Source organism: Peromyscus maniculatus, chromosome 9 (assembly GCF_049852395.1).
Source record: "Peromyscus maniculatus bairdii isolate BWxNUB_F1_BW_parent chromosome 9, HU_Pman_BW_mat_3.1, whole genome shotgun sequence".
Classification (NCBI taxonomy): Eukaryota; Metazoa; Chordata; class Mammalia; order Rodentia; family Cricetidae; genus Peromyscus; species Peromyscus maniculatus.
Window position 1 is genome coordinate 115414284 of NC_134860.1, and position 25039 is coordinate 115439322.

General features: G+C 44.2%; 1 protein-coding gene across 3 annotated transcripts; it reads right to left on the bottom strand.

Annotated features, from left to right (window-relative positions):
- Positions 1-3752: 3752 nt before the first annotated feature.
- On the bottom strand, positions 3753-24225 carry Tgds (TDP-glucose 4,6-dehydratase). Of its 3 annotated transcripts, XM_042285374.2 has the most exons (13): positions 24027-24225; positions 21869-21931; positions 21660-21726; positions 20120-20188; positions 19216-19306; positions 12820-12962; positions 10306-10404; positions 9000-9059; positions 8327-8370; positions 7363-7528; positions 6436-6494; positions 5502-5599; positions 3753-4449 (listed from the first exon to the last, which is right to left on the bottom strand). In XM_042285374.2, exons 3-13 carry the CDS (start codon positions 21678-21680, stop codon positions 4364-4366), a joined length of 936 nt encoding a protein of 311 aa, XP_042141308.1. In that variant the 5' UTR covers positions 21681-21726; positions 21869-21931; positions 24027-24225; the 3' UTR covers positions 3753-4363. The 3 variants fall into 3 exon arrangements, with proteins under 3 accessions (XP_042141308.1, XP_006978807.1, XP_076401669.1); XM_006978745.4 differs by lacking the exon at positions 21869-21931 and having other exon boundaries at positions 24027-24211; XM_076545554.1 differs by lacking the exons at positions 12820-12962; positions 21869-21931 and having other exon boundaries at positions 19220-19306; positions 24027-24189.
- Positions 24226-25039: the final 814 nt, after the last annotated feature.

The following is a 25039-nucleotide window of genomic DNA, read 5'->3' on the forward strand; positions in this document are numbered from 1 at the left end:
CATGTATGTGACTGGCCCTGTGTTAAAGCCCCAACTCCTAAACTCCCATTCCAGCCCCACATTCTAAGCCTTAAGATGCCACCAAGTCCAGCAACAGCTCTACCGCCTGCCGCTCACCAGTGAGTTTGTAACCCACAAGCTCTCCAGTCTGTCACCAGCTCTACCTGTGTGCAGGGCTGTGCTTCGGGCCTGAGTGTCAACAGCCTGATTTACCGCACAGCTTCCTAAGCCGGATGCCGTTGGGAGCTCAGTCCTGACATCCTTAGACTCGCCTTCCATACTGTTTCCAGAATGAACTATCAAACATAATTCTACAGTCATTAAAAATGGCAAAAGATCCCATATCAAAGTACCCATGAAATACTGTCAGTAGAAAAGAAGCAAGCTCCCAATAGTGTGTCCATGATAATCCCACATTTGGTTTTAACCAATTATGTGTATATGCACCAAACAAGACCATACATCAAAATATTAACAAGTGGTCTTCCAGTGGTAAGATGGTCTAGCAGGAATCTTAAAAGTTCTTATTAATAAAATCAACCCTGAGCCAGGTATTGGGGTGAACTGGTAGATCAGAGAACTAGAACAAGCCACAGCTACCTCATCTCGGCAGTTCCTCAACTGATCCTGGTTCCTCAGACTGGAAGCCTCTGAGTCCTCATCCAGAATGAATCTCAGCTAAACTGTGTTGCTCAAAAGCCTGAAAGCTTAACCAGCCAAATGCTTAACCAGGCCAAAATGCTTCTAGTTTCTGGTCCTCTCGCCTTATATATCTTTCTGCCATCTACCATCACTCCCTGGGATTAAAGACGTGTTACCATGCCTGGCCATTTCCAATGTGGCCTTGAACTCACAAAGATCCAGAGGGATTTCTGCCTCTGGAATGCTAGGATTAAAGGTGTGAGTGCCACCATTTTCTAGCCTTTGTATCTAGTGGCTGTTCTGTCTCTGACCCCAGATAAGTTTATTAGGGTGCACAATATTTTGGGGAACACAATACCACCACAAGATGGCTTTTTTTTTTTTTTAACTTAATCTTCAATTTCTGCAACACATGCATGTGACCTTTAAAACAAGAGACTGGGATCTATAAGGCTGATTATATCGACTTTAAAAGCGGTCTTGTTGGCAGGGTAAGCTGCAAGCATCGCGCCATGGCAGGCAGGGCACTTCCCATGCTTGTGCATGTGCTTGGGAAGGCCAGAAGACACTGGCTGTCCTCCTCTATTTCTCTGCCTTAGGAAAACCATAAAAGGAGAATTAATCACAGATATGAGAGGGCAGGGACCATGGAAGGACACAGAGAAGACAGAAACCTACAAACCCAAGGAGAGAGGCCTCATACACCAATTCTGACACATTGATCTTGACCTTAGATTGCTTGCCTCAAGATGGTGAGAAAATAAATTTATTGCTGAAGACATTTATTCAGTGATCCATGTGATGGAAGCCCCCGATAACCAATGTGCACACTCACTGTCAGGAGCAGTCCACTAAGGCAGGATGGAAATGGACATCTGAGCTGGAGCCTGGGTACCACCGAGTGCTTAACCACAAAGGCAGGCCGGCCAGCTGCCCAGTGCACCGCTCTCCGCACACACCATGCGGCCAGGCAGAGGGAGGGAGGGAGGGGAAAGCCCACCTTGGTTATAGAAGCGAGCTGCTGCGTGAGAGCAAGTGAAAAGCAGACAGCAGCTGTATTTACGCCATGTAAGAGTGACCTTAAAACAAGCATGAAAGCTGGGTGCTGGTGGTGGTGGCGGCGGCAGCAGCAGCAGCAGCAGCATCGCACGCCTTTAATCCCAGCAACTCGGGAGGCAGGGGCAGGCGGATGTCTGTGAGTTCGAGGCCAGTCTGATCTACAGAGCAAGTTCCAGGACAGGCAGGGCTGCTACACAGACAAACCCTGTCTCAAAAAACAACAAAAACCAAGGATAAAAAGCAGAAGAGGGGAGGGTGAGATGGCCCACTAGGTTAAGGCACTTGCCCTCAATCTGTCCTGAGTTCAGTCCCAGGACCCACATGACAGGAAAGAATTCCCAGCTGTCCTCTGATCTCCCCACATGCACCATGGCATACAAGCCTTTACCACAAAATAAACAAATATAATTAAAAATAGACAAAGGGAAATCACAGGACAGTGATTTAAGCACTGTGCCTTGCCTAGCATTTACATCTGGAAGTGTCCGGCCTCGGAATGACATACTCAGTCGTGGGCAGAAAGCTGCCCGAGGCTTGGTGGCAGAGTGCGGACCTGTGTATCTTTGTCCGTGCTCACTAGGAAGCAAGCACTATGGAAGAGGCGCTGATTCCAGAAGACAAAACGACTTGCTTTTAACTTTGCCCAGGCTTTGTCACTAGTGACCTCGGTATGACCCCACTGGGTGTCTGCATGGACCAGGCATAAATGAGAGCAGGAACCTAGTCCTGGGACCCGCAGCACAGATTCCCACTTCCCAGGGAGTTAACCCTGGGAACATCCCGTCTTCGGCATCAGACACAAATGCTGAGCTCCCAGGGCGGCACTACTCGAGCAGATTTGTTACCTGGTGGCAAGCTGGCCTGAGAGACAGTGGATGCTTTTCCCATGAGGCTGCCTTCCTGCCTAGAGCCCTGGCCAGCACCGTCTGTCCACTTTCACGTCCCCTCATCCGCACTGGCACTGCTCTGGCTCCACACCTGCTCCCTCGGGTGAAAACAGAGGAACCGAAGGGGAAAGGCGCACACAGGACCTCCTGGCATGGGGGTGGGGGGCGGGGACCGTATACAACATGCAGGAATGCTTCCTAACTGAGGGTCAAGTGGGCATTTACTTGTTATAGTGTTGTGCTGTGGGATGTTCTGTATGTCCTGTGGGAGCCCTTCTTGGGTTCTTTGTGGCGTTACCCAGCAGGCCCGCATAGAGGATGATTAGGACCATGGGCCTGAGTGCAGGTATCTGAGATGGTCTGCACTTGGCTGTGCTGGGGGATGGTCTGTATGTCAAGTTGTTCTGATTGATCAATAAATAAAACCTGATCGGCTGTGGCTATGCAGGAAGTATAGGCAGGACTAACAGAGGAGAAATAAAAGAACAGGAAGGCAGAAGGAGACGCTGCCAGCCACTGCCAGGACAAGCAGCATGTGAAGATGCTGGTAAGCCACGAGCCACGTGGCAAGGTATAGATTTGTAGAAATGGGTTACTTTAAGATATAAGAACAGTTAACAAGAAGCCTGCCACGGCCATACAGTTTGTAAGCAATACAAGTCTCTGTGTTTACTTGGTTGGGTCTGAGCGGCTGTGGGACTGGTGGGTGACAGAGATTTGTCCTGACTGTGGGCCAAGCAGGAAAACTCTAGCTACAGTGTGGTCATGAAGCAAGTCTCACTATGGAGTCCAGGCTGCCTCAGCTCTTAAATAGCAGGATTACAGATGGGAGCTGCCAAGCACAGCTTTTTCATGAGTCAGTTTTGGAGGCTGTTGCATGTTGGTTATGGTGTGGAGGTCAGAAGACAAGTCATGGGAATCAGTTCTGGGGCTCAGGTCAGGCTGTCGGGTGAAGTGGCAGGTGGCCTGGTCTGCTGAGCCATCTCTGATCCTTTCTCTTTAAGACAGGTTCTCACTGGTTGGTGGGATGAAATCTGCATCCATGACAGAGCAACCTCTACCTGTGTCCACCCAATATCAGCTTATTTACTTTAAATTACCTTGAAATCTTTAGGGCAAAGAGCTTAAAAAATATATTATTGTTTTAAAAAAAATTACAACAAATAAAAATATATCACTAAGAAAGCCACAATCTGTATTTAATATATTAAAATACATTGATACTTTTATAAATAAAACCATTGTAAACAGTAGATACATGATCAAATTTCTGATACCAGTTATATATAAATCAACAGCTGATTTCAAAAATGTAAGAAATTTACATCTTACCTTTAAGAACCATCTAAGTTAATTTTAAGAAATTATCAAAAGTTAAAAAGTGTTCAATATGCTTCCATTTTGTTCCATTTTCACATCATCAGACCTTAAAAATTAGTCAGGACATAAAACCTGAGACAATCAGGTGCTGGCAAAGGCTGGGGAGCCAACAGAGGTCCATCCAGTGCTTCCACCTGCCTCTGTTCTCAGAACCAGGGGCCTCATCCTGCCCACATCCACTGCTTCTGCTGGACCACCATGGGACTTGTCGGAGAAGTTTGCTGAGGGAATCTCACATGGAATCCTGGACCAATACTGAAACTTCTGAAGACTGCATCTGAATCCAATACCGGAGCATCCCTCCCACTCAGAGTGAGAGGCTGGCACTTCATTTAGGCACTTGATTTCAGGTCACTTGTTGAGGTAGGATAATGTCCTCTTCTCTGCGACTGGCATTATATAAATGGTGGCTGAACTGGAAAGGGCTCTAATGCCTTTTCTGCATTCTTCCAGTTGTGAAAATTCTCTCGGTACCACTCAACTGGCAGGAAAATCAAAAGACAATGAAAAAGTAAAAACTATGCCTCAAATAAGCAGCATTTCCTGAGTCCCTGCTACGTCAGCAGAGTCTCACAGCGGGGCTCATCGCCTGAAAAGCCCTGGAAACAGTGAGGAGCTGTTGCCTTCTGTCCAATGCAAAGGCAGTCCCTGCAGCACTGACCTGTGGGAATGCTGAAGACATTCGGATTTCAGCAGTCCCAGGTGAGGCAACAGGCATGTACGCTGCCTTTAAAGCTACTTCACAAGAAGAAGATACTTATTCATCTAAACACGGTGATACAGGATCAGGCAACATGAGATGAAGGGTCTCTCTATGAAGAGGTGAGGTCAGTTTATGGTGTGCACTATTAGCTCAAGACTTTGCACTAAGAAGCCTAAGTCTAGTTAAGAATGGAAGCTACCTTTGCTTTTGGCTTTTCATACTTGAACAAAGTATTTTGTATTTAAAGTTTTGATCAAGACCTGTTCTTATACAGTTGAGCAGATTCTTTCCTACAAACACAATTCCAAATAGATTTTTGTTGCCATTTTGTTCCGCCTTTTGAGACAGAGTTTCACTAGGCAGCCCAACTGGACACGCCACCACCCAGGGTCCAAAGAGCTTTACACACACACACACACACACACAGTGATTCTTCTTTTACTAGTTTTCAGTTTTCTTCAGAGCTGAGACCCCACTGATCTTAACATGCACCACTATTCTGGACCACAGAGAAAGGAGAAAGCTGCACTACAAGGCATGAGCGATGACAAACACGCCTTTCAAGAAGACAAAGGAAAGGAGAAGTGAGCACCCGGCATCGGACCAAGTAAGCATCCGAGGAACGGAGAAGACTCAGGAGGAGCAGTGAGAAGCGAAGTCCATTCAACTCCAGATGCTCAGAAAACGACGACTGTTAGGAGTGAAATGAACAGCTGCTCGGGCTGCAGACGGTTCCTCACGGCTCTGCAGACCTCTAGTGTTTTGAAATGAACTACCTTCCTGTCACTGGTCTGCACTGCTCCCCAAATGACCGACTTGGTACCACGTACCTGTTTTCTTTATTCCTTCTTCCCAAGGCACTTTGGGCTTCCATCCTAAACTGTGAATTTTTTCAGACTTCATTGGATATCTCATGTCATTGTGAGGTCTTGCAAAGCAAAGATTTAAGATGACATTGTGAACATACATCTGCACATCTAAGATACAGAATGCACTTCTACATCTTTATTGTGATTATACATTTGCACATCTAAGATACAAAATGTACACACACACATTTATTGTGAACACACACTTGCACATCTGACTAAGGAGACAGAATGCACTTATACAACTTAATTGTGAACACACATATGTACATCTGACTAAGGAGACAGAATGCACACACACATACCTGTATTGTGAACACACACTTGTACATCTGACTAAGAGACAGAATGCACACACACACATCTTTATCACAATCCACATTAGAACAAAATCATGCTGGGGACATGCTTATTGTGGAAAAATATATAAAACCCATAATTACCAATGCCTAACATTCTCTATAGACTACCCTTTCAATAGCTTATTTATTTCAGCCACAATTTAGGTACAAATGAAGTGTCTGACATATATAAGAAAATTAGCAAATGTTTGACAAATGAATAAATAAATCACACAGGTACAAGTAAGTGAGGATTCCTGAGTGCCATGCCTGGGGCAAGAAGCATTGTCTGCAATATAACCAACCCTCAGAACACTTCTGTGAGAAGATAATCGCCCGTTTCACGATGGAGAAAACCCCACACGGGGAGAGAGTCAATAAGCCCGTGGCTAATAACAGTGCTACCTTAATCTCTGTAACACTATAATTAGGAAGAAAAATTTGTCAGGAAATTCATGAGTTAAACTACTTTTCCGGTAAGTTCATATAGCTTCTAGTTTTATAAGCACCTAAAACTTCACCATCTTCTCCAGATGTTCCAACTTGTTACTCACCTGTCATTAACGTAGTCCACCCACCTTTCCGTTTCAGACTCGGAATTGGTCTCTTTGATCTGTCAAAATGAAGCAAGCTTCTGAGCCACATTACAAAGAGACCACAGAGCAACAGTTGTATTTACTAGCTGATAGAAGCAGACAAGAAAGACAACTGCCCCACGACGGGAAGGGAGGAAGAGGGCGGCCAGAATCCTTTCTATCCTTACAACCCCACTCCACCCAGAGCTCACCAAGAACGAGCTCTACATAAACCACAGGGAGCACCCTGAAGCCTGCGATGAGCAGTTCACCCGGGCCTCACAGTCACTTCCTGCTTCCCTGGAGCTCCTGTTTCTGAAGCTGTGTGTGTCTCCGGCTAGAGGATGCACACTGATATTCTCTCCCTGAAGAACTAATGCTATGTCACACCAAGACACACGGTGCACGATTATGAGTTTATTTTCCCCTCTGTTCATTTCTAAGTTAAGGAAATGGTAAACTGTTGATTCAGTGGTGGTTTGCATGAGAATTCCCCCTTGGCTGGAGTATCTGAACCCTTGGCTCTCCACTGGTGGTGCTGCTTGGGGATGCTAGAGGCACCTTAGCAAGCAGGGCTTTGCCAGAGAGAGTCTATCGCGGGGGCGGGCTTTGCGGCGCTGCAGCCTCACCCCACTTCCTGCGCTTTCCCTGCTTCCTGGGTGAGGATGGGTGCAATGATCTAACCAGCTTCCCACTCTTGCCTCCCAGCTTTGTTGCCGGCACCCCACCAGCACCATTACGGACACTATCCCTCAAGATCGAAACTGAAATTAACTTTTTCCTTAACTTGCTTGTGGTCATGGTATTTCATCACAGCAACTAACACACATAGTGAGTTATTCTTCATTACTGCCACTAATTTGGTGACAATTCATAAATACCTTCCCTGAGCAGATCCACACGTACCAGCTGTATTAGTTCTTTCGCAAGCTGAACGACTGACATTTCAAAGTTGGTCCCAATGTTATAGATTTCCCCTGGTTCTCCCTTTTTGAGGACGGTGAGAAATGCTTCCACTACATCAGCAGCATAAAGGAAGTTTCTTCTCTGAAGCCCTGATCCATGAATACAGCTAAACGGATTAAATAAAGCAGGATTATAAAGTGCAGAAAAGAAGCTTCCAAACTAGGCATGAGCAGTGACCAGTGTGATTCCTGAGAAGCCAATTTCCAGAGGCCCTAGAAATCTGTGACTGAAAAATATCAGTTCCCTTAACATTTCTTCCTCATTTCTTAAATGATACCCAAACTTCTTGAGGATTCTTAATTTTAAAAGTGGAAAATATGGCTCCTGAATAAATATTTGTTAATTTTATACCATAAATTAATTTTGAAGAATTACCTAAGTTGGGTGGGGTTATACAGGACTATAACTCCAGCCACTTGGGAAACTGAGGCAAAAGGATTCCAAGTTCAAGGCCAGTCTGAGCAACTTCAAAAAGTTAAAAAGTCAACAATAAGGAAATCACAGGGCTGGGACGGGTGAGGCTACAGCTTGTTATCAGAGTGCTTGCCTAGAATGGGCAGCAAGGCCTGCTTTCAAGTCCTAGAACCTAAAAATAATGGAAAAAAAAAGAAAAGAAAATCTACATTTCTATATTAAATTAACCATTTGGAAATCTAAAATTATACACAGATATGAATTTTACTTTGTAGCTCTAAGTTCCATGGCAGATAATTTCAGAATTTACCTTACTAAGTCATGAAGATGCAGTTACTAAAAAACTATCCCATTAAATGGAGAAAGCATGCCTAAGCTGGCAGAATGTTCAGATCCATGCCTCGGTAAGACCTGACGGCTCTCAAAGATGGCTACTGAACACTATCAGCACAGCAGACAGCAGAGGAATGTGAAAGTAAGAAGGACATACCATTTCCTGTCGTGTTGGAGCAAAGATATAAATTTTGGAATAACCTAGAAGAATATGTAAATGTCATTTCAGACTTTGAAAATGACATTAATATGAATTTAAACTCATAAGATTAACTTAAATTCATGACCTTTGATAAATAAAAGAACTCTAAGGTAGTTTGTGATTTCATGAAAACCTGATGATGAAAAGGAAGTATAGTGGGAATTATACGCCACCTCTTTGGAGATTTCTTTCATAAAGGCAGGCATCACATATCATTTATCACTCACATATAAGCGCCCACTCAGTAAGTCCACACTTGTACATCTTTGCCTAGCTAGATTCTAACTTTTATATTTCATGACACAACTGCAGACCAGTCTTAACTGCTACGTTGGGCAGTATTGGGAGTGCTAGATGGTGCTTCAGAATGCAAGGGAGACAGTGCCTATCCACACACATCCTAAAAGTGCTGTCTTTTCATTGCATCCCCCAATTTAAAGACAATGGTTAAAGGACCCAAAGGCACGCCAGCTGGAATGTGTCAAGTTGACACTTTGAGTGAAATCTCCAAACTCGGATTCTGAAGAGCTCGTGTGCAACCCCCACAGAGCATGTTAATTATGCACAATTAGAACATAAATTAGTTCAGACAAATAACTGCTGGAGATAATTTAGAAACAGAGTTTACCTTTTCTGGATACTGATGTGGTCCATAAACATTACTGCTTCTGGTGATGACAACTGGAAACTTAGAGTGAACATTCAAGATCAATGAAGGGAAGGGCCAACAAGTAGGGTTAGTTTAAAACACACAGCTTCCTAACACTGGTGCCTACCTGACACACTGTCAGCACAGTGAAGAGCCTGTCCGAGCTCACACTCGTAATCCTGACACCCACGAGGCTAACGCAGGAGGATTTCTAGTTCAAGATCCAGCCTGAGCTATGTAGTGAGTTTTCTGTTGTTGTTTTTTTAAGTCAGGCCTGGTGGTGCATGCTTTTAATACTGGAAGTCAGGAGGCAGAGGCAGGGGGATCTCTTTGAGTTTGAGACCAGCATGGTCTACATAGTAAATTCCAGGCCATCTAGGACCACATAGTAAGATCATATCTTGAAAAAACACAGGGGAGGATAGGGCTCAGATAAAAGCAGAGGTCCAGTGGGGAGATGGACACAGAGGGAGGCACAGAGTCGGGCTAAACACTGAGGCACTCCACATAACCATTTCCAAGATGGCTTCCAGCAGTCTACATTTAATTAGATGGTAAAATGGTAGACATCAAGTTGACTCTCTCCATTGAATCAACCCTTACAAGTAAAAAGGATCACCACAAAAAGCAAGAGAACACCAAGGAATTTCTTGGCTTGCCAGTGGGAAGCCAATACATGGCACTGGAGCTGATAACACTTGTTTTGATTAAACTCCCAGAATACCACTGTCAGAGCCACTAGAAACAAGTCTTCAAGTGTGCCTCATATGGAGCCAGACTGCTGACTCACACAGAGAAAAGCAACTGCTGGGAAAGGAATCTGTCATCCCTCCACCTTGTAGGATTTCCATGAACATCTCGCTAGACCTGTAATGTTCTGTTACTGAAATAAGACTAAATATGTTTCAGGTTCACGCTTTCATGAGGAACTGAACAAGAGCAGGCAGGGCCTTCGCTGCCCATGCAATATAAGATTTCAATACTTATATGCCCTTACTAAGTTTTTAGCTAGGTTTTCTATGTCAAAGCTAACTTAGAATTTCAAAACTTAAGTCCACAGTAAATGGCTTCAGAGTTTCAGAAATCAGGTCTGGTGAGATGGAAAAAGTACTTGCTACGAAGCTTGATGACCTACTCAATGCCTGAACCCACATGGTGGAAGGACGAAAGTGCTTCCCTAAGATGACCTCTGACCACCACACTCATATCATAGAACACATACATACATTCACTCACACGCACAATAAATAAGTATTAGCAAATAGTTTCAGAAATCAGCTTTTACCTTGTATCGTTCCCAATAAGACTGTACAAAACACTCAGCGGCGGCCTTAGATGAAGCATAAGGGTTTGTAGGTTGTTTGGGTGATGATTCATCAAACTCCTAGTTTTAAAAGGATACATTTGAATTACATAAGTAATTAAGTAGAAAACATATTACAAGGTCTAAGTGTGTGGCTTAACAGTAGTCTGTGTCAAATTCACAAGAACCTGGGTTCAATCCCAGCACACACACACATGTGAGTGCACATTAATATATAACCATACTACTAGTTTGAAATGTCAATCTAAGAAAGCATTTCTTGCTCTGGTGGTACACATCTGTAATCCCAGCACTTGAGAGGTGGAGGAATGGAATCAAGAATTGAAACCCTGTCTCAAAAACAGTCAAACAAAAGCCAAACCAACACAGAAACCTCTTGAATTCTAGTCACGGGAAGAGTTAAGTGTAAAGGTTCTTCAAGTCTAGTGTAGGGGAGAAGAAATAGGAAATGCAGTTACCGAACTGGCTGGAGGCCGTATTATATCACACCTATAGTCTCAACTATTTTAAATATTTTTAAAGATTTATTTATTATTTTTATATGTATGTGTGTGTACATGAGTTTCTGTGCACCACATATATATAGGAACCCATGGAAACCACGTAAGGGCATTAGATCTCCAGGACCTGGAGTTACACATGATTGTAAGCAACCACATGGGTACTAGGAGCCAAGCCAGGGTCCTCTGTAAGAGCAATAAAGCCATCTTTCCAGCCTTACATTTATGCTTTTGAGACAAAGTGTCACTAAGTTACCCAGGCTAGGTCTTAACTTGGGGTCCTCCTATTTCATCCTCCTTCAGAGCTCAGATTACAGACCTGTGTCACCAGGTGTATGCTACCAGGCCTGGCTAAAATGTTTTGCAACTATCTTGGGTGAATAAACATTCTCTTAGGAAATCTTGGTATAGCTGTTGACAATCACTGTTGCAACATTCTGAAGCTCACCACTGAGCAAAATCATGTGATTATTTAGTTATAAAAATCATGGTCAGAAGAGCCTATACAGTAGAGCTAACCACAAAATTGGCGCCAGACAAAAGGATAGATGGTAATGAAGTTTGTGCATCATCCCTTATTTTATGGAGTCAGTAAATAACTTAATTCTCCTAAGTGGAAGGACTTGGGACTAGAATATTAGGACCTTCTCTATGTACCACCCAGACATTGTTGAATGCTTCTATCAAAACACAAGTGTGAAGATCTTCTAGAAGTAGAAACCAGCTGCTGGCTAATACCATACCAAATGTCCACACATTAGAAGTGTTTGGGAGCCCTTTTTAAAATGACATACACCAATTTTTGTTTTAATTCTCATAAAAATATATAAGGAAATCTGTAGTTTTACTGGGTAACAGTTGGGTGCTTATATACCAACCAAGCTAGTGATTTGAAGATAATAAAACTTCAGAAGTATGAGCAACTGTACTCTTCTCTACCTAAATTTAATTTTTGACTGCCATTATTCTCTCAATCTGTACAAGATCACACAACTACATTAAAATGTTAACTGTATAGAAATGACCTTAATCATTAATAACTTTTAGAAGTAAGCATCCAATAACTATTACCTGCACAGATTTTTTTTTTGAGGCTTCTCTCTGGTACCCTCTAAATTTCAGGGCCATTGTACCCAACAGTATAGATATTTGTTTATTCTGAGGCTTTTGCTTTCATATCCTGCTTAGGATCAAACACAGGATTTCACACACACTGAGTAAGTACTTAACACTGAGCAAGACCCCTAGACTGTTGTTCCTCACTTCCCATTGACTCTGAACTAGATCCTGGCCTGTTCCTCACTTCCCATCAACAGAGATTGACCCTGGCCTGTTACTGACTCCCAACAGAGCATGTATTTCAAAGAAAGGACCAAGGAAAGGAAACTATGGACTGAAGAATAGTTCTACCTTTTTGTCAAAAAAAAAAAATACAATAATTAGGAATGATTTCATATGAACAGGGCCAGGCATAGTGACACATCCCTACAACACCAGCATTCAGGAGACAGAGGCAGGAAGACTGTGAGGTTAAGTAACACAGGGAATTCCAGGCCAGCCTGAGCTACCCAGTGAGAGCGTCTTCAAAACATCAACAACAGAAGAACAGATTCCAGTTTCAACAACAACTTTGCAGCACTCATCACTGGCATTCTAACGTGTTTTCCCACCCAGAGGAGAAGGTGAGCGGGGTATGCTACAGCCCATGAAATGACATCATCATGTTTTACGACTGAGACTAAACATGAGATCTGCTGCTGTTGCAGAACAGTCAGATCCTGAGTGACTCTGTACCACTGCTAACCGTCCCTCACGTGAAGGGGTATCCCTTGATAGGAACAAAGGAGAAAGTAGTCACATTTTGGAGGGCGACACAATGCATGTAATTAGAGCACAGGAGAAGCCCAGAACTTGAACAAGACAGACTTCTACACTGGTACACAGTAAGTAAGCAGAATACGCTTTCTAAGCTTACCTGATCAAGACTGCCTCCATATACTTCATCTGTGCTGACATAAATAAATTTCTCCACTCTGGCTTCATAAGCAGTATTTACCAAAACATGAGTGCCATAAACATTGACATATGTAAACTCAAAGGCACGGACAAACGAAAGATCTAAAAAGGACGAGAGAAAAACACAATAATTCTACTAATGGGACAAAACAAATACCAAAAAACTAACTCAGGTTTTAAGAGTGCTTCCTTCCCATTACTCACCACATCTGCAACAGGTTTAAGAAACAACACAATACAGGTTGATACATAGGTGGTCTCATGTAGTCCAAGCTGCCTCAAACTTACTATGTAGCTGAGCACGACACTGAAAATTTATTTTTAATTAATTACTGTGTGTGAGTATATGTATGTATGTATGGTGTGTGCGTGTGTGTGTGTGTGTGTGTGTGTGTGTGTGTGTGTGTGTGTGTACCACACCTTGAGTGTGGAGCCATTCTCTCCTTCTACAATGTGGGCTTTGGGGAGCAAATTCAGGTTATCAGGCTTGGAAGGAAGAGCCTTTATCCACTGAGCCATCTCCCTGACCCAATCTTGAACTTCTGATCTTCCTGTCTCTCCCGCCCAAGTGCTGGAAAGACAGGTAAACATAAAGAACAGATAAGCAGTCTGGTCCTTATTTAATTTGGTCATGTGCCCCACTCCTCGTTTAATACTGCACTCGGCACCTGGCAGCCTGAGCCCTCTCAGACTCATACCTGCACTGGGCTACCCTGCTTCTGATTACATGTGCACCCCTCTCTGAACTACAGCACGAGTTCTAGAGCCCTAAAAGCAACCAAATACAGATAGTTTCTACTCAGATACATTCCTGATGTATCTGGGTATGAGACAGAAAGGCCAGTCCGGTCTGAACTGGTTTGGATTGCATGTGCAGTAAGGCAAACAGTATCCTCCTAGTAAACTTTTAGGGTCACCTGTCTATTTACTATCCTATACCCATTGCGGTAGTTTGAATGTAATTGGTTCCCATAATCTCATAGGGAGTGGCACTATTAGGAGGTGTGGTTTTGTTGGAGTGGGTGTGGCCTTGTTGGAGGAAGTCTGTTACTATGGGAATGGGCTTTGAGGTTTCCTATGATCAGGATACTGCCTAGTGTCTCAGTTGACTTCCTGATACCTGCAAGGTACAGGACTCTCAGCTACTCCTCCAGCACGTCTGCCTGCACACTGCGCCCATGATGCTCCCTTCATGATGATAATGGACTGAACCTCTGAACTGTAAGCCACCCTAGTGAAATGTTTTCATTTATAAGAGTTGCCATGGTCACGGTGTCTCTTCACAGCAATAAAAACCCTAAGATACCTAGGCACAATTGGGTGCACCTATGATTAAAATCAGATGCATCTTGGGAAGGGACATGCAGATTAGGAGAAATTATTATCTAACCTCCTCTATCAAGCAAGACAGACAACCACCAGCACTATGCCACCCCTTACTAACCAGCTCCTTTCTTTACGCTCTATCAAAACTCATGATCTGGGGACCTTGAGTACCCGTATTCACATGCCTCACTGTCAAACATTCAAACATGTGTGGGCAGGTTGGGCTTGTAAAAAAAGTGGAGGAGTACTTTTACATGTGATGCTAGGTCCCTAGTGCAACCAGCATGGGGGTCGGGGGAAGCTGAAAACAACAACAAACCTTAAACTAGAAACAAAATAAAAAAACCATAGGATAAGGTGGAAAAAATACTTGAACGTATTGGAGATAAACAGCCCACACCAACAATCTACAGATAATTTATAAAAAACAAGTAAGAATAGTCCTAGAGTAAAATGTATAGAAAACATAGTTTAAACAAATAAATGGTCCTTAAGCTTATGATGCTCAACTTCGCTTATGAAGAAAACTCAAATTTAAAACTTTTATTTCTCAGATTAGCAAAAAATAAAAAAACTGACAAGGGGGGCTCCAGATGGTTTAGTTGTTAAGAACATTTTTTTCCAGGTTTGATTCCCAGCACCCACAGGGTGGCTACAACCATCTGAACTCCAGTTCTAGGGGATCTGATGCCTGTTCCGACTTCCAAGGCTCCTGTGTACATGTGGTGTACTGCTGGAAGACCCCGCTACTTTCTGAGCTTACAGCAGGACTCTCTCTACCCTATCTGGACAGTGCCGCTAGGCCCGGATGCCTGGCCTTCTTTGGAAGCTGCCCCTGAGCTTGAGTGCCTGACTTACCTGTGTGACCTTTGACACAGCTCCTTGCAGAACTCTCCCCTGCCGCCCCTGTGATAACTAGGTGTCGTGCTCCAGCTGTACGGGAGGACCGTGCTGCCAAATGCAGATTAGGTGACGTCCCTGCCGCTGTCCCCATCCTCTGTATTCCCCTCACCCTGAAATAACGCTGAGCCATCTCACTGAAGCTGACTGTGGAAGGCTCTTCCCCTCGTGCTCACAGCTGGACGAAGCCCTGCAGGTCACCTCTGCTCCCTCTGTCCTCATGGACTGGTGGCCAACGGACCACGAGGAAAGGGAGGCCCCAGTGCACATGCATACACTCGGAAGCACACCCTTAAATATTTAAAAAGTAAGAAAAGATACTCTGTAGGTGAGGCTAAACGGATGGAGGAACATACTTCTGCACACAGGAGTGAGTCTACAACAGAGTTTGTCCTCGACCCTCCTAATGCTGCCACCCCTTAATACAGGTCATGTGGTGGTGACCCCCAAGCACAACATTATTTTCACTGCTACTTCATAACTGTAATTTGCTGCTGTTATGAATTGTAATGTAAATGTCTGATATGTGACCCTGATATGGTCATGTGACTACTGAAGGGTTCACAACCCACAGGTTGAGACCCACTGGTCTACAACAATGTATTCAAACCCAAAGGAAGAAAATGTGGGGATGTGTAGCCAGACTGATAAACATTTATCCGTTAATCCAGACCTATGAGCTGAACTTCTCCCCCTAAAATTTATGCCGATGCCTACTCCCATAGTACATTAGAGTGTGATTATGTCTGGAGACAGGTTTTCAGGGGTGACTTAGTCAAAATGAACCCCCCAAGATGAATACTAATCCAGATGTGTGCCCTCACAAGGATAACATTTGGACCCAAAACTGAGCGAGAGCCTGAACACAGAGGAAAAGCCACCATGTGAGGCCATAGGAAAGGCAGAGCATGCTGGGAAACCTTGAAGATAAGCATGGAACATCCTGCTTCACCAGATTAGGACAGTGTCAAGGGCTACCAGGTTATGCCAAAGAGGACTCAGGAAGCCACCAGAACTGCTTCTAGTGGCCAACAGTGGGTGTGAGTGTGGACACCACAGCACCACAAATGACTAACACAACACGAGACAAAAGCCGTGTTAAAATCCAGGAACTCATACTGATACTTTGAAGAAAAGAAACCAAGTCATCACCACAGAACCCAGTGCACAGGTAAAAAGAATGCGGCAGCGGAGCTGGCTGCCACCATCAGCTGAATCTCAAGGTGCCCTAAGAACTGATACAGAGAACCTGCTCTTAAATTCTGATTTAACATAGGAATGGGGGAAAAAAAGACAATGAGAAAATCATCATTGCCAAAGCTCAGATATACACAAATCCTGACCACACAAAATAGTACTACTGAAAATAGTAAGACTGATCTCTACTGGGACTGAAAGACAAAATGAAACACAACAGACTTAAAGCTTAGCTAAAAACAAGGCTGGGCATAAACAAGCTAAAGGCCATGATCTGGGAGGAGCGCAGAGGTCCGGACTTTACACTCTGAAAGTTAATCACCTTATGTAAGCACAGACTATGTGCTTTCCAAACGAGCAGTGAGAAAAGAAAAGAAAAACAATTCTTAGCCCAGGCTCTAATAGGTAGCAAGCAGTAAATATCATGGACGATCAAACAGTTGTTTCAAAAGAAGCAGAATCTAGGCTGAAGATGCAGGCAGTGATAGAATGCTTGCCCAGCGTGCACAAGCTAACTCACGAAGGCAGAGGAGAGCTGGAACCAAAACTACAGAAAAGACATCACCAGACGACACAGCCATATTCATGTCTACTGAAAGGAGCTCAAGGCAACCCACGTCACCAAGGAAGGAAGGAAGATCACTACAGAACTGGGAGATGGCTCAGTGGGTCCCAGTGCTCGCTACTGTTCAAACCCAGCGCCACATGCTGTACACGTCTGTAATCCCCAACGGGGGAGTGCGGACAGCAAGATCCCAGAAGCTCTTTGGCTACCCAGCCTGGTTCAAATAGTGAGTTTCAGGTTCAGTAAGAGACTCTGTCTCAGGAGTGAGGCAGAGCACAACATCTCACATCTTCCTCTGGCTTCTACATGTGCCTACACAGGAACATCTACCTGCACAAACATGTACATGTTCATACACACACACACACACACACACACACACACACACACACACACGCAGACAATTCACACACATATGGAACATGATAACATAAAGGTTCAGTTCTCCAGGAACACACAAGAGATCAATACTTCTCATTTTTCTTACCAAAATATCTCTCATTAAGATACTTCAATATGAAAAAGTTAATAGGCTTTTCTTTAAATGGGCAAATGATTTCAACAGTATTTTATAAAAGAAATTTAAATTATCAAAAACCATAAAAACACATGCTCTCACTAGAAACTTGGAAAAATATAAACTAGACTCTCATACAAATGGGAGTCCATCCGCCACACAGCGCTGACTTTGGAAAACTGACGATCACCTGACAAGAGTCAGCACGGCTTCTCTGCAAACTGTTTGCTGCAGCCCCGTTATTCAGGACCCTGCACAGACATCAGACAGACGGTACAGTTATAAGGACATGATCCGTGGACAAGAAAGTTCACAGCACTGCTGCATAACACTGCCCAGGAGCACACGTAACCCAATGTCTAACCAGAGTCAAAACGTAACTGTGGAGCTCTCTTAAATTGGAATATTGAGACAGCAGAGAAGGAACAAACTATACCCACACCCAACTACCCAGCATTTCACACATGGAAACTGACAAATGTTATAAAAACCTACATGTCTGTGTACACGTGTGAGTATGTGCACAAGTACACACATAGTAGAAGATTTTAAAATAGCCCAAACAAAAATAAAACTTTCAGGGCTAAATATCAGTCATCAAAACCACAGAGAAGAGCAGAGGGAAAGACAGGTTTGCGTCTGCAGGAAGCGGGAGGCAGCAGCCTCTGCCCGCCGGCTCCGCAGCAACGCTGCCTCCTGCTATGGTGAGGGCAGCATGTGGCCACGTGACTGCCACTTACTTAACTGCACTTCCAGTTCTTCTGATGTGTGTTGTATGTCCCAGGGGAAAGGTCAACTGAATTATCAACACAGCATCTCAAATGCACAAAGTGGTACAGATCATGTTAACCGGTATACTGCCACTTGTACAATATTATTTTAAGATGGGTTACATCTGTTTATGCTGTGGAACATTTGTTTAATGATGCAAAGATGTGTTGCAGTCTTTTATGTTGCATTTGTTTAACTCTGTGAGGCTGTGTTACTGTGCCTGTCTAAAACACCTGATGGTCTAATAAAGATCTGAATGGCCAATAGCGAGGCAGGAGCAAGGATGGGTGGGGCTGGCAGGCAGAGAGAGTAAATAGAAGGAGAAATCTGGGAGGAAAAGAAGAAAGAGTAAGAAAACAAGGAGAGGAGGATGCTAGGGCCCAGCTACCCAGCCAGCCATGGAGTAAGAGTGAAAGTAAGATTACAGAAGAAAAGGAAAACACCCAGAGGCAACATGTAGATGAGGTAATTTAAAGTTAAGAAAAGCTGGCTAGCACAAGCAAGCCAAGCTAAAGCCAGGCATTTATAATTAAGAATAACCCTCTGTCTGTGATTTATTTGGTACTGAGTGGTGGGCCTCCCAAAAGAGCTACAGAGCAAAACCAACTACATTTTGGCGTTCCAACATGGGGCTGGAGAAAGCTACAGCTACACAAGAAGAACATGAAACAAAACTGAAGCTCATCTTATTCCTTCCTTTCAGAAATAACCATCAGTCTGAATTTGACTCAACTCAAAACTTTTTAAAGCCATTTTTAGTGTCCCATTTCAATACACATGAATTAAAAAGTGATCTGTGGAAAGCCCAATTATTGGGGCTGGGTGTGGTTCAATCAAGGAAGTGAGTGCCACTCCACCAGGGAGGAGGGCTGAGTGGGTTCCCAGAGCCCCTGTTAAAAACAAACAAAGGGAAACAAGCCCTGACTCCATGGGGACAAGCGCTGTTTGGGCACAGCGGGTGTACCCTCTTCCAAAGACTGTGTTATGTTCCTGTTTATTCATCCCTATTCCTGGACTTTGAATTTATTCACTAGGGAAAGAAGGGGCCAGTCATAACTACAGCATAAAACAGTGCTTACCTACATGTGTCTGTGCAGCAAAATGCAGGACTATATCTATTTTCTCCATCTCAAACAGCAGCTTCACAAAGTGAGAGTCGCAAATGTCACCCTGCATGGAGAGGTAAACATGGACAGGTGAGGTTTCAAGAGCGCTCGCATCCGCAATAGCCAGGTTACTTTAGCAGCCCTCCACTTCTCACCCCTGAATTCAACAAAAAATTGAAGTCAACCAAGCAGCCAGGCAAGTATAATAACAATGTGGTTCTTCAGCACCTTAGAACATATGTATTTAATTCGAAGTATTTTTGCAAATATGTCAAGCAATAATTTTGTTGAATACCAACTTCTGTTAAGTACTGTGCTGACTTCTATCACATACTTGTAAAGCTAAGATCACAAAGAAATTTTTTAGCACTAAGAAAAATAAACCATGCTGGAGAGATGGCTCAGAGGTTAAGAGCACTGGCTGCTCTTCCAGAGGTCCTGAGTTAAATTCCCAGCAACCACATGGTGGCTCATAACCATCTGTAATGAGATCTGGTGCCCTCTTCTGGCTTAAAGGCATACATAATAAATAAATAAATTAAAAAAAAAAAAAGAAAGAAACCTTTCAGAGAGCTACACTAAAATACATGTAAAATAAGCATAAAAACTGGAATAATATTGGGAAGTATGTTTTATCACCACTAACTAAAATTATACTACTCTGATGCTTGTATGTATTTTCAATTCACGTATCTTGCCAATTATTCACAGATTTGCCATGGTACCAAAACTTATATGCAGTTTTGTATGTGATACCAATCTACAAGTAGAACTCTCTATATCATGTAGTATTCTGGAAACTATCTGATCTTTAACATGTTTGTAACATAAAGCATTATGGTTTCTGCATGACTAAGAGGCAACAAAGCTTCCATACCTGTATAAATTTGTAGTTTTGTTTGTTAGAAATAGGTTCCAGATTCTTCAAGCTTGCACAGTAATCCAGCTTAAAACACGGGAACATGGTGGGGAAGAAACAGCACACAAAGCAAGATCAGCTCTTTCTATAACAAGTCGAGTTAGTTTGAAGGTCACAAATGTTAAAACACCGATACAAGAACATATCTTCTAAAAAGGCTTCCTGTATTTTACACCTTTAAAGTTTCTGACATCCTAAAAGTAAAAGCAGGTCACTATTAATTTTCAGAAGAAGTAACTCCAAGAGAAACGCTGTTACAAATCTCTCTTTAAAAGTGTTCCTGCTCAAATTCACCTTCAGCACTGGTGGCTAAAAACTAAAAACATTTAGTTCTTGACAGAAAAGGAACTATCGATTGAAGATAAAGTAACACCTGCTTTATACATCTATAATTCATTACACCTCTTCTTCTAACACGGTAAATCAGTGCATACATTTTTAAAAGAGCTGCTTGGGGCTAGAGAGATGGCTCTGAAGTTAAGAGCACTAGCTGCTATTCAGAGTTTAGTTCCTACCACCTATCTGGTGGCTCACAACTGTCCGTAACTCGTTCTAGAGTTCCAGCTCTAACATCTCTGGCCTCTGAGGGCAGCTTCACTCATGTGCACATACTCACATGCAGACAGACAGACAGACAAACAGACAGACAGACACACACACCCATCATTTATTATTTTTTATTTTCATTTATGTAATTTGAGACAGGGTCTCACTATGTACCCTTGAACCCACAGAGATCCACCTGCCTCTGATGGTTGTGGTAATTAGCATACCAGGAGGATTTGCTAAAGAGGCAGATGTGGGAGGATCGAAGTTTGAGGGCAGTCTGAGCTCTACCTTTAGAGCAGAACAGATGGGTTGGTGGGTAAAGGTACTTGTCACAACGCCTGGTCCTGGGAGCCACACAGTGAAGGAAAGAACTGACCCTCACAAGTGGTCTTATGGTCTCTCTACATGCAAGCTATAACTCATGTGCCCCTGCCTCCAAATAAATAAATGAAATGAGAAAGAATTCCATTTACCTGTTCATATAACGTGAAGACAGAAAAAAATATGCCAACAGTTAACGATTAGTTCTCTGGCTGTACACTTTACCATTGTATTTTATGAAATTAGAACCATTTGTATCTTTTGTTTAAACTAAAAAATTCTATTCTTCAGGGAGACGTCAACCATCACTACAAAACTGTCCAAGACTCAATTAATTTCACTGCTTTTTGGTTATTTATTTGTAGACAGGATCTCATGTGTTCCTAGGCTGGCCTTGAACTTGCTATATGGTTCAAGGATGACCCTGAAGTTCTAATTCTCCTGCCTCTACATCCCTAGTGTCCCCATTATTGGCAAGGGCCACTGCAACTGGTTTTAATTCTATTCCAATGCTAGTACTCTTTAGTTCTCTGGCACTACTTCTTAAAAGCTCCCTGGCACTTTTTAATGATGAAGCCAGAAGGAGGTCTAATTGTAGTACATGAAGCTCATTTTTTATAACACTTACCTTGTCAAGATTTATGATCATATAGTTGGGATAATCCTCTACTAAGGAGACAATCACATGGGATGCACTACAAAGAGAAAAGAACTTTATGAGTGACAAATGTTTACTTTCCTAGACTCTTCAAAAGTTTTCCTGAGCTAGATAACATTACACTTTTCCAATACAAAAGCAATGATGTAACACACCACACATATACACTTTTAACCCACCTTCTCAACAGAATCTATAAACAAACTCTCACATCCTCCTCGTGACATGTATAACTTTCTGGTCTGGAGAATAAAGAAAAAACCAGTTTAACCAAATGATGCTGCCCATGAAAGCTGTGAGTATGAGCATGAAAAATGTAAGGTCTAAGCCGGGCGGTGGTGGCGCACACCTTTAATCCCAGCACTCGGGAGGCAGAGGCAGGTGGATCTCTGTGAGTTTGAGGCCAGCCTGGGCTACAGAGTGAGTTCCAGGAAAGGCGCACAGCTACACAGCGAAACCCTGTCTCAAAAAACAAAACAAAACAAAAAATAAATTAATTTAAAAAAAGTAGGCAAAACACTCATGTAAATAAAGTCAAAATGGAGAAAAAAAGATTTAAAAAAAAAAAAAGAAAAATGTAAGGTCTAGTCAGAGCAAGTACACTGAGGGTCCAATGTGCCCTTTCAGGAGCTGCAACGTAATTATACAGATATTACTTCAGCATAAACACCGTCATTTGCCTGTTTATACTGACCTCTGCAACTGCTCTCTTGATATTAGAAGTTGGCTGTGTAAGCCTGAAATCTCGGGAGGGTCCTGGACTGAACAAAGGCTTCCTAGGCTAACAGTAGTTGGCACCATCCTGAAGTTTGGTACTGACAGGGCTTCCTGAGTATCAGTGGGCAGACCCTGACATGAAGCTATCTCAGTAAAACGAGCTGCCAGATATTTTAAACACTTTGGGTTCTCAGGCGTAATGGCAAGCATTGACCAACTGTGAGGAGGCCGTTTCCCTCACTTTCTAGGACATTCTTGTGGACCAGGCCTTCCATGAAGTACAGGCACTTCCCCACATCCACACTCCTGTTCATTAAGTGAAACGTGGCTTCCTGGTACCCTTAGCAAAGTGACTGTTGGATTTAAAATGTTAATGCAGTGAACGAGAATCTCTGTATCTTCAAGCCGGAGACACTGCGTTCCATGAGGGTGGAAGAGTCTCCTGTTTATTATTCATGCACTCATCTACTCAACTATTACTGAAGACCTTCATAATATGGACCAGACCTTCCTTTCTGCGGGTGCTTCATGAACATCAGTCTGCCCTCAGAGCTCATACTCTAGAAAAGGGACAAGGGCATAAACAAGTAAACACAAACACTGCTATTTCAGGTGGTGTTAAGTGGGTCAGTTACCTAGGGTGGTCCGGTAAGGACTCTTAAGTTGATATGTGGGTAAACTAATGCCTGAACTGAATAGTGCAAATGGCCTAAGAAAATAAAGAAGTGCAAATGTCTCAAGTCAGGAAGGGGCACTAACCTACTGTGGTCCAAGAACCCTGAGGGGGTTGTAGCAAATACAGAAAAGCAAGAGATTAGGTTGGAAAGCAGGGCTTGAGCACATGAGTCTTCTAGATATGATAAAGATTTTGGACTTTATTACAGGTCTCACAGAAACCACAAGTATAAAATCCTATGTGGCAGCAGCATCTCACTTTCTTAAAAACAGTGGCATCTGTGCGAGGAACGCGCTTTAAGGAGTCTAAAGAAAACGCAGGGAGATCCATCCAGGGAGGCACAGTAGCAGTGCTCTAAGCAAAAGAACGCAGTATTAGGCCCAACACAGTCGGGGGACAGTGCGACAGTGGTGACAAGTTCAACCAAGGATAACCTTGGGCACAAAGAAAAAGGGCAGGCTCACGGAATGTGGGGACGAGCCTCGCACAAGCCGCTTGTCACAGAGGATTTGTCAACGTGTTCTTAAAAGAAAAAGTGAGTCCCACCACGATCCCACATCGTGTCGAGACGTGCTTTGGGGCGGGCTGGTGGGAGGCTGGGCAGAGGGAGCCTGAAGAAAAATGCAAAGAGTTCAGCGTGTGCACCTCGGGACGTGACAGCTGCTAAGACACCACCCGGGCACGTACGCGGACGCTGGCTCCCACGGCACTCCCGAGTTCCTCTTTCTGCGGGGCAGGGGGTAAAGCCGTCGCAGTTTCAAAGCAGCCTCTCTGGGCTGCCCGGAAAGCGAGGGGAGCCGGGCGGGCGGCCCCGGCCGTGCACTCAGACCCACCCAGCACTGCATCCTCCAAGCCGCCGACCCCCGTGCCTGCGGAGACGCGGAGCGCCGCGGGGAACGGCTAGGCTTGCGGGGAGACGCTTCGCCACCAGCCCCGTTACCTACATGAAGCCGGCACCCCCGGTCACCAGGACCCGCTTCGCGTAGCTGCCGGGAGGACCAGGGCGCTCCTCCCGGCCCGGCGCCGACATCTTCCAGCTCGGCAGCAGCGCCCGCGCCGTAGAGCGCGGAGCCCGAGACCCCGGGCAAGTACCACCACGACGTTTTGCGACACGTCCCCGCCCCCGACACGTTCAAAGGAAGTCGGCTGCAGCTTCCGGGTTCTGCCTGACAGCGGCCCGAGGGGCGGGGCCGGGGCCGGCAGTGACACTGCGCAGGCGCAGGCTCTGTGCCGGTCCCGAGCGGCCGGGAAATCGGGGTCGCTGGGGAGCTAGGTCTGGAAGGTTCGCTAGGCCAGTGGAACCGGCGTGGGCTACTTCGGGAGATTCGTGGACGTTCGGGGTTACCAATGGATGTCTGCATTTTTGTACTTCAAGTGCCAACACCCCCCGAGCAGAAACCTCGGGGATGTATGCGGCATGCGAATGGGAAGTTGCACTGCAAAGTTATGATCCACTGTTAATCTTATCACAGACTGTGAAGGCTGCTTGAAATCATAGTAAAGATGTTTGGTAGATTCCCCTGCTGGACCTTACTCTCTTCTCCCGTTTGCTCACTCTGCCCCATCATGTTCCTCCCCGCCCTGACTGTATTACCAGGCTGCTTCTGCCCTGGCCCAGAAGCCCTTTCATGGACTGTCTGTTAGTGTTGACCCATACTCCTTCAGTTCTCAGTTTGAGTGCCAAGACTATTGGAGTCTTTCCTCGACTCAATTTAAACAGCAACGGACACCCCAACCGTGCAGAACCATTTATTGTCCTCTTTCTTAGTGTTCATCAACACAGAGGTCAATGATATGATTGCTCACGGTCTCTGCTCTGTGGAGGTAAGGGACCAGATCTGTCAGAACAAACATTCGTCAACAAGTAGGTTCATGATGAAATTGCTCATTGCTCCTGGTATATTAGAACTGTTCTGATGTAGTCTGCTTGCTCTTCATGAATTCTGAGGCTCTCCCA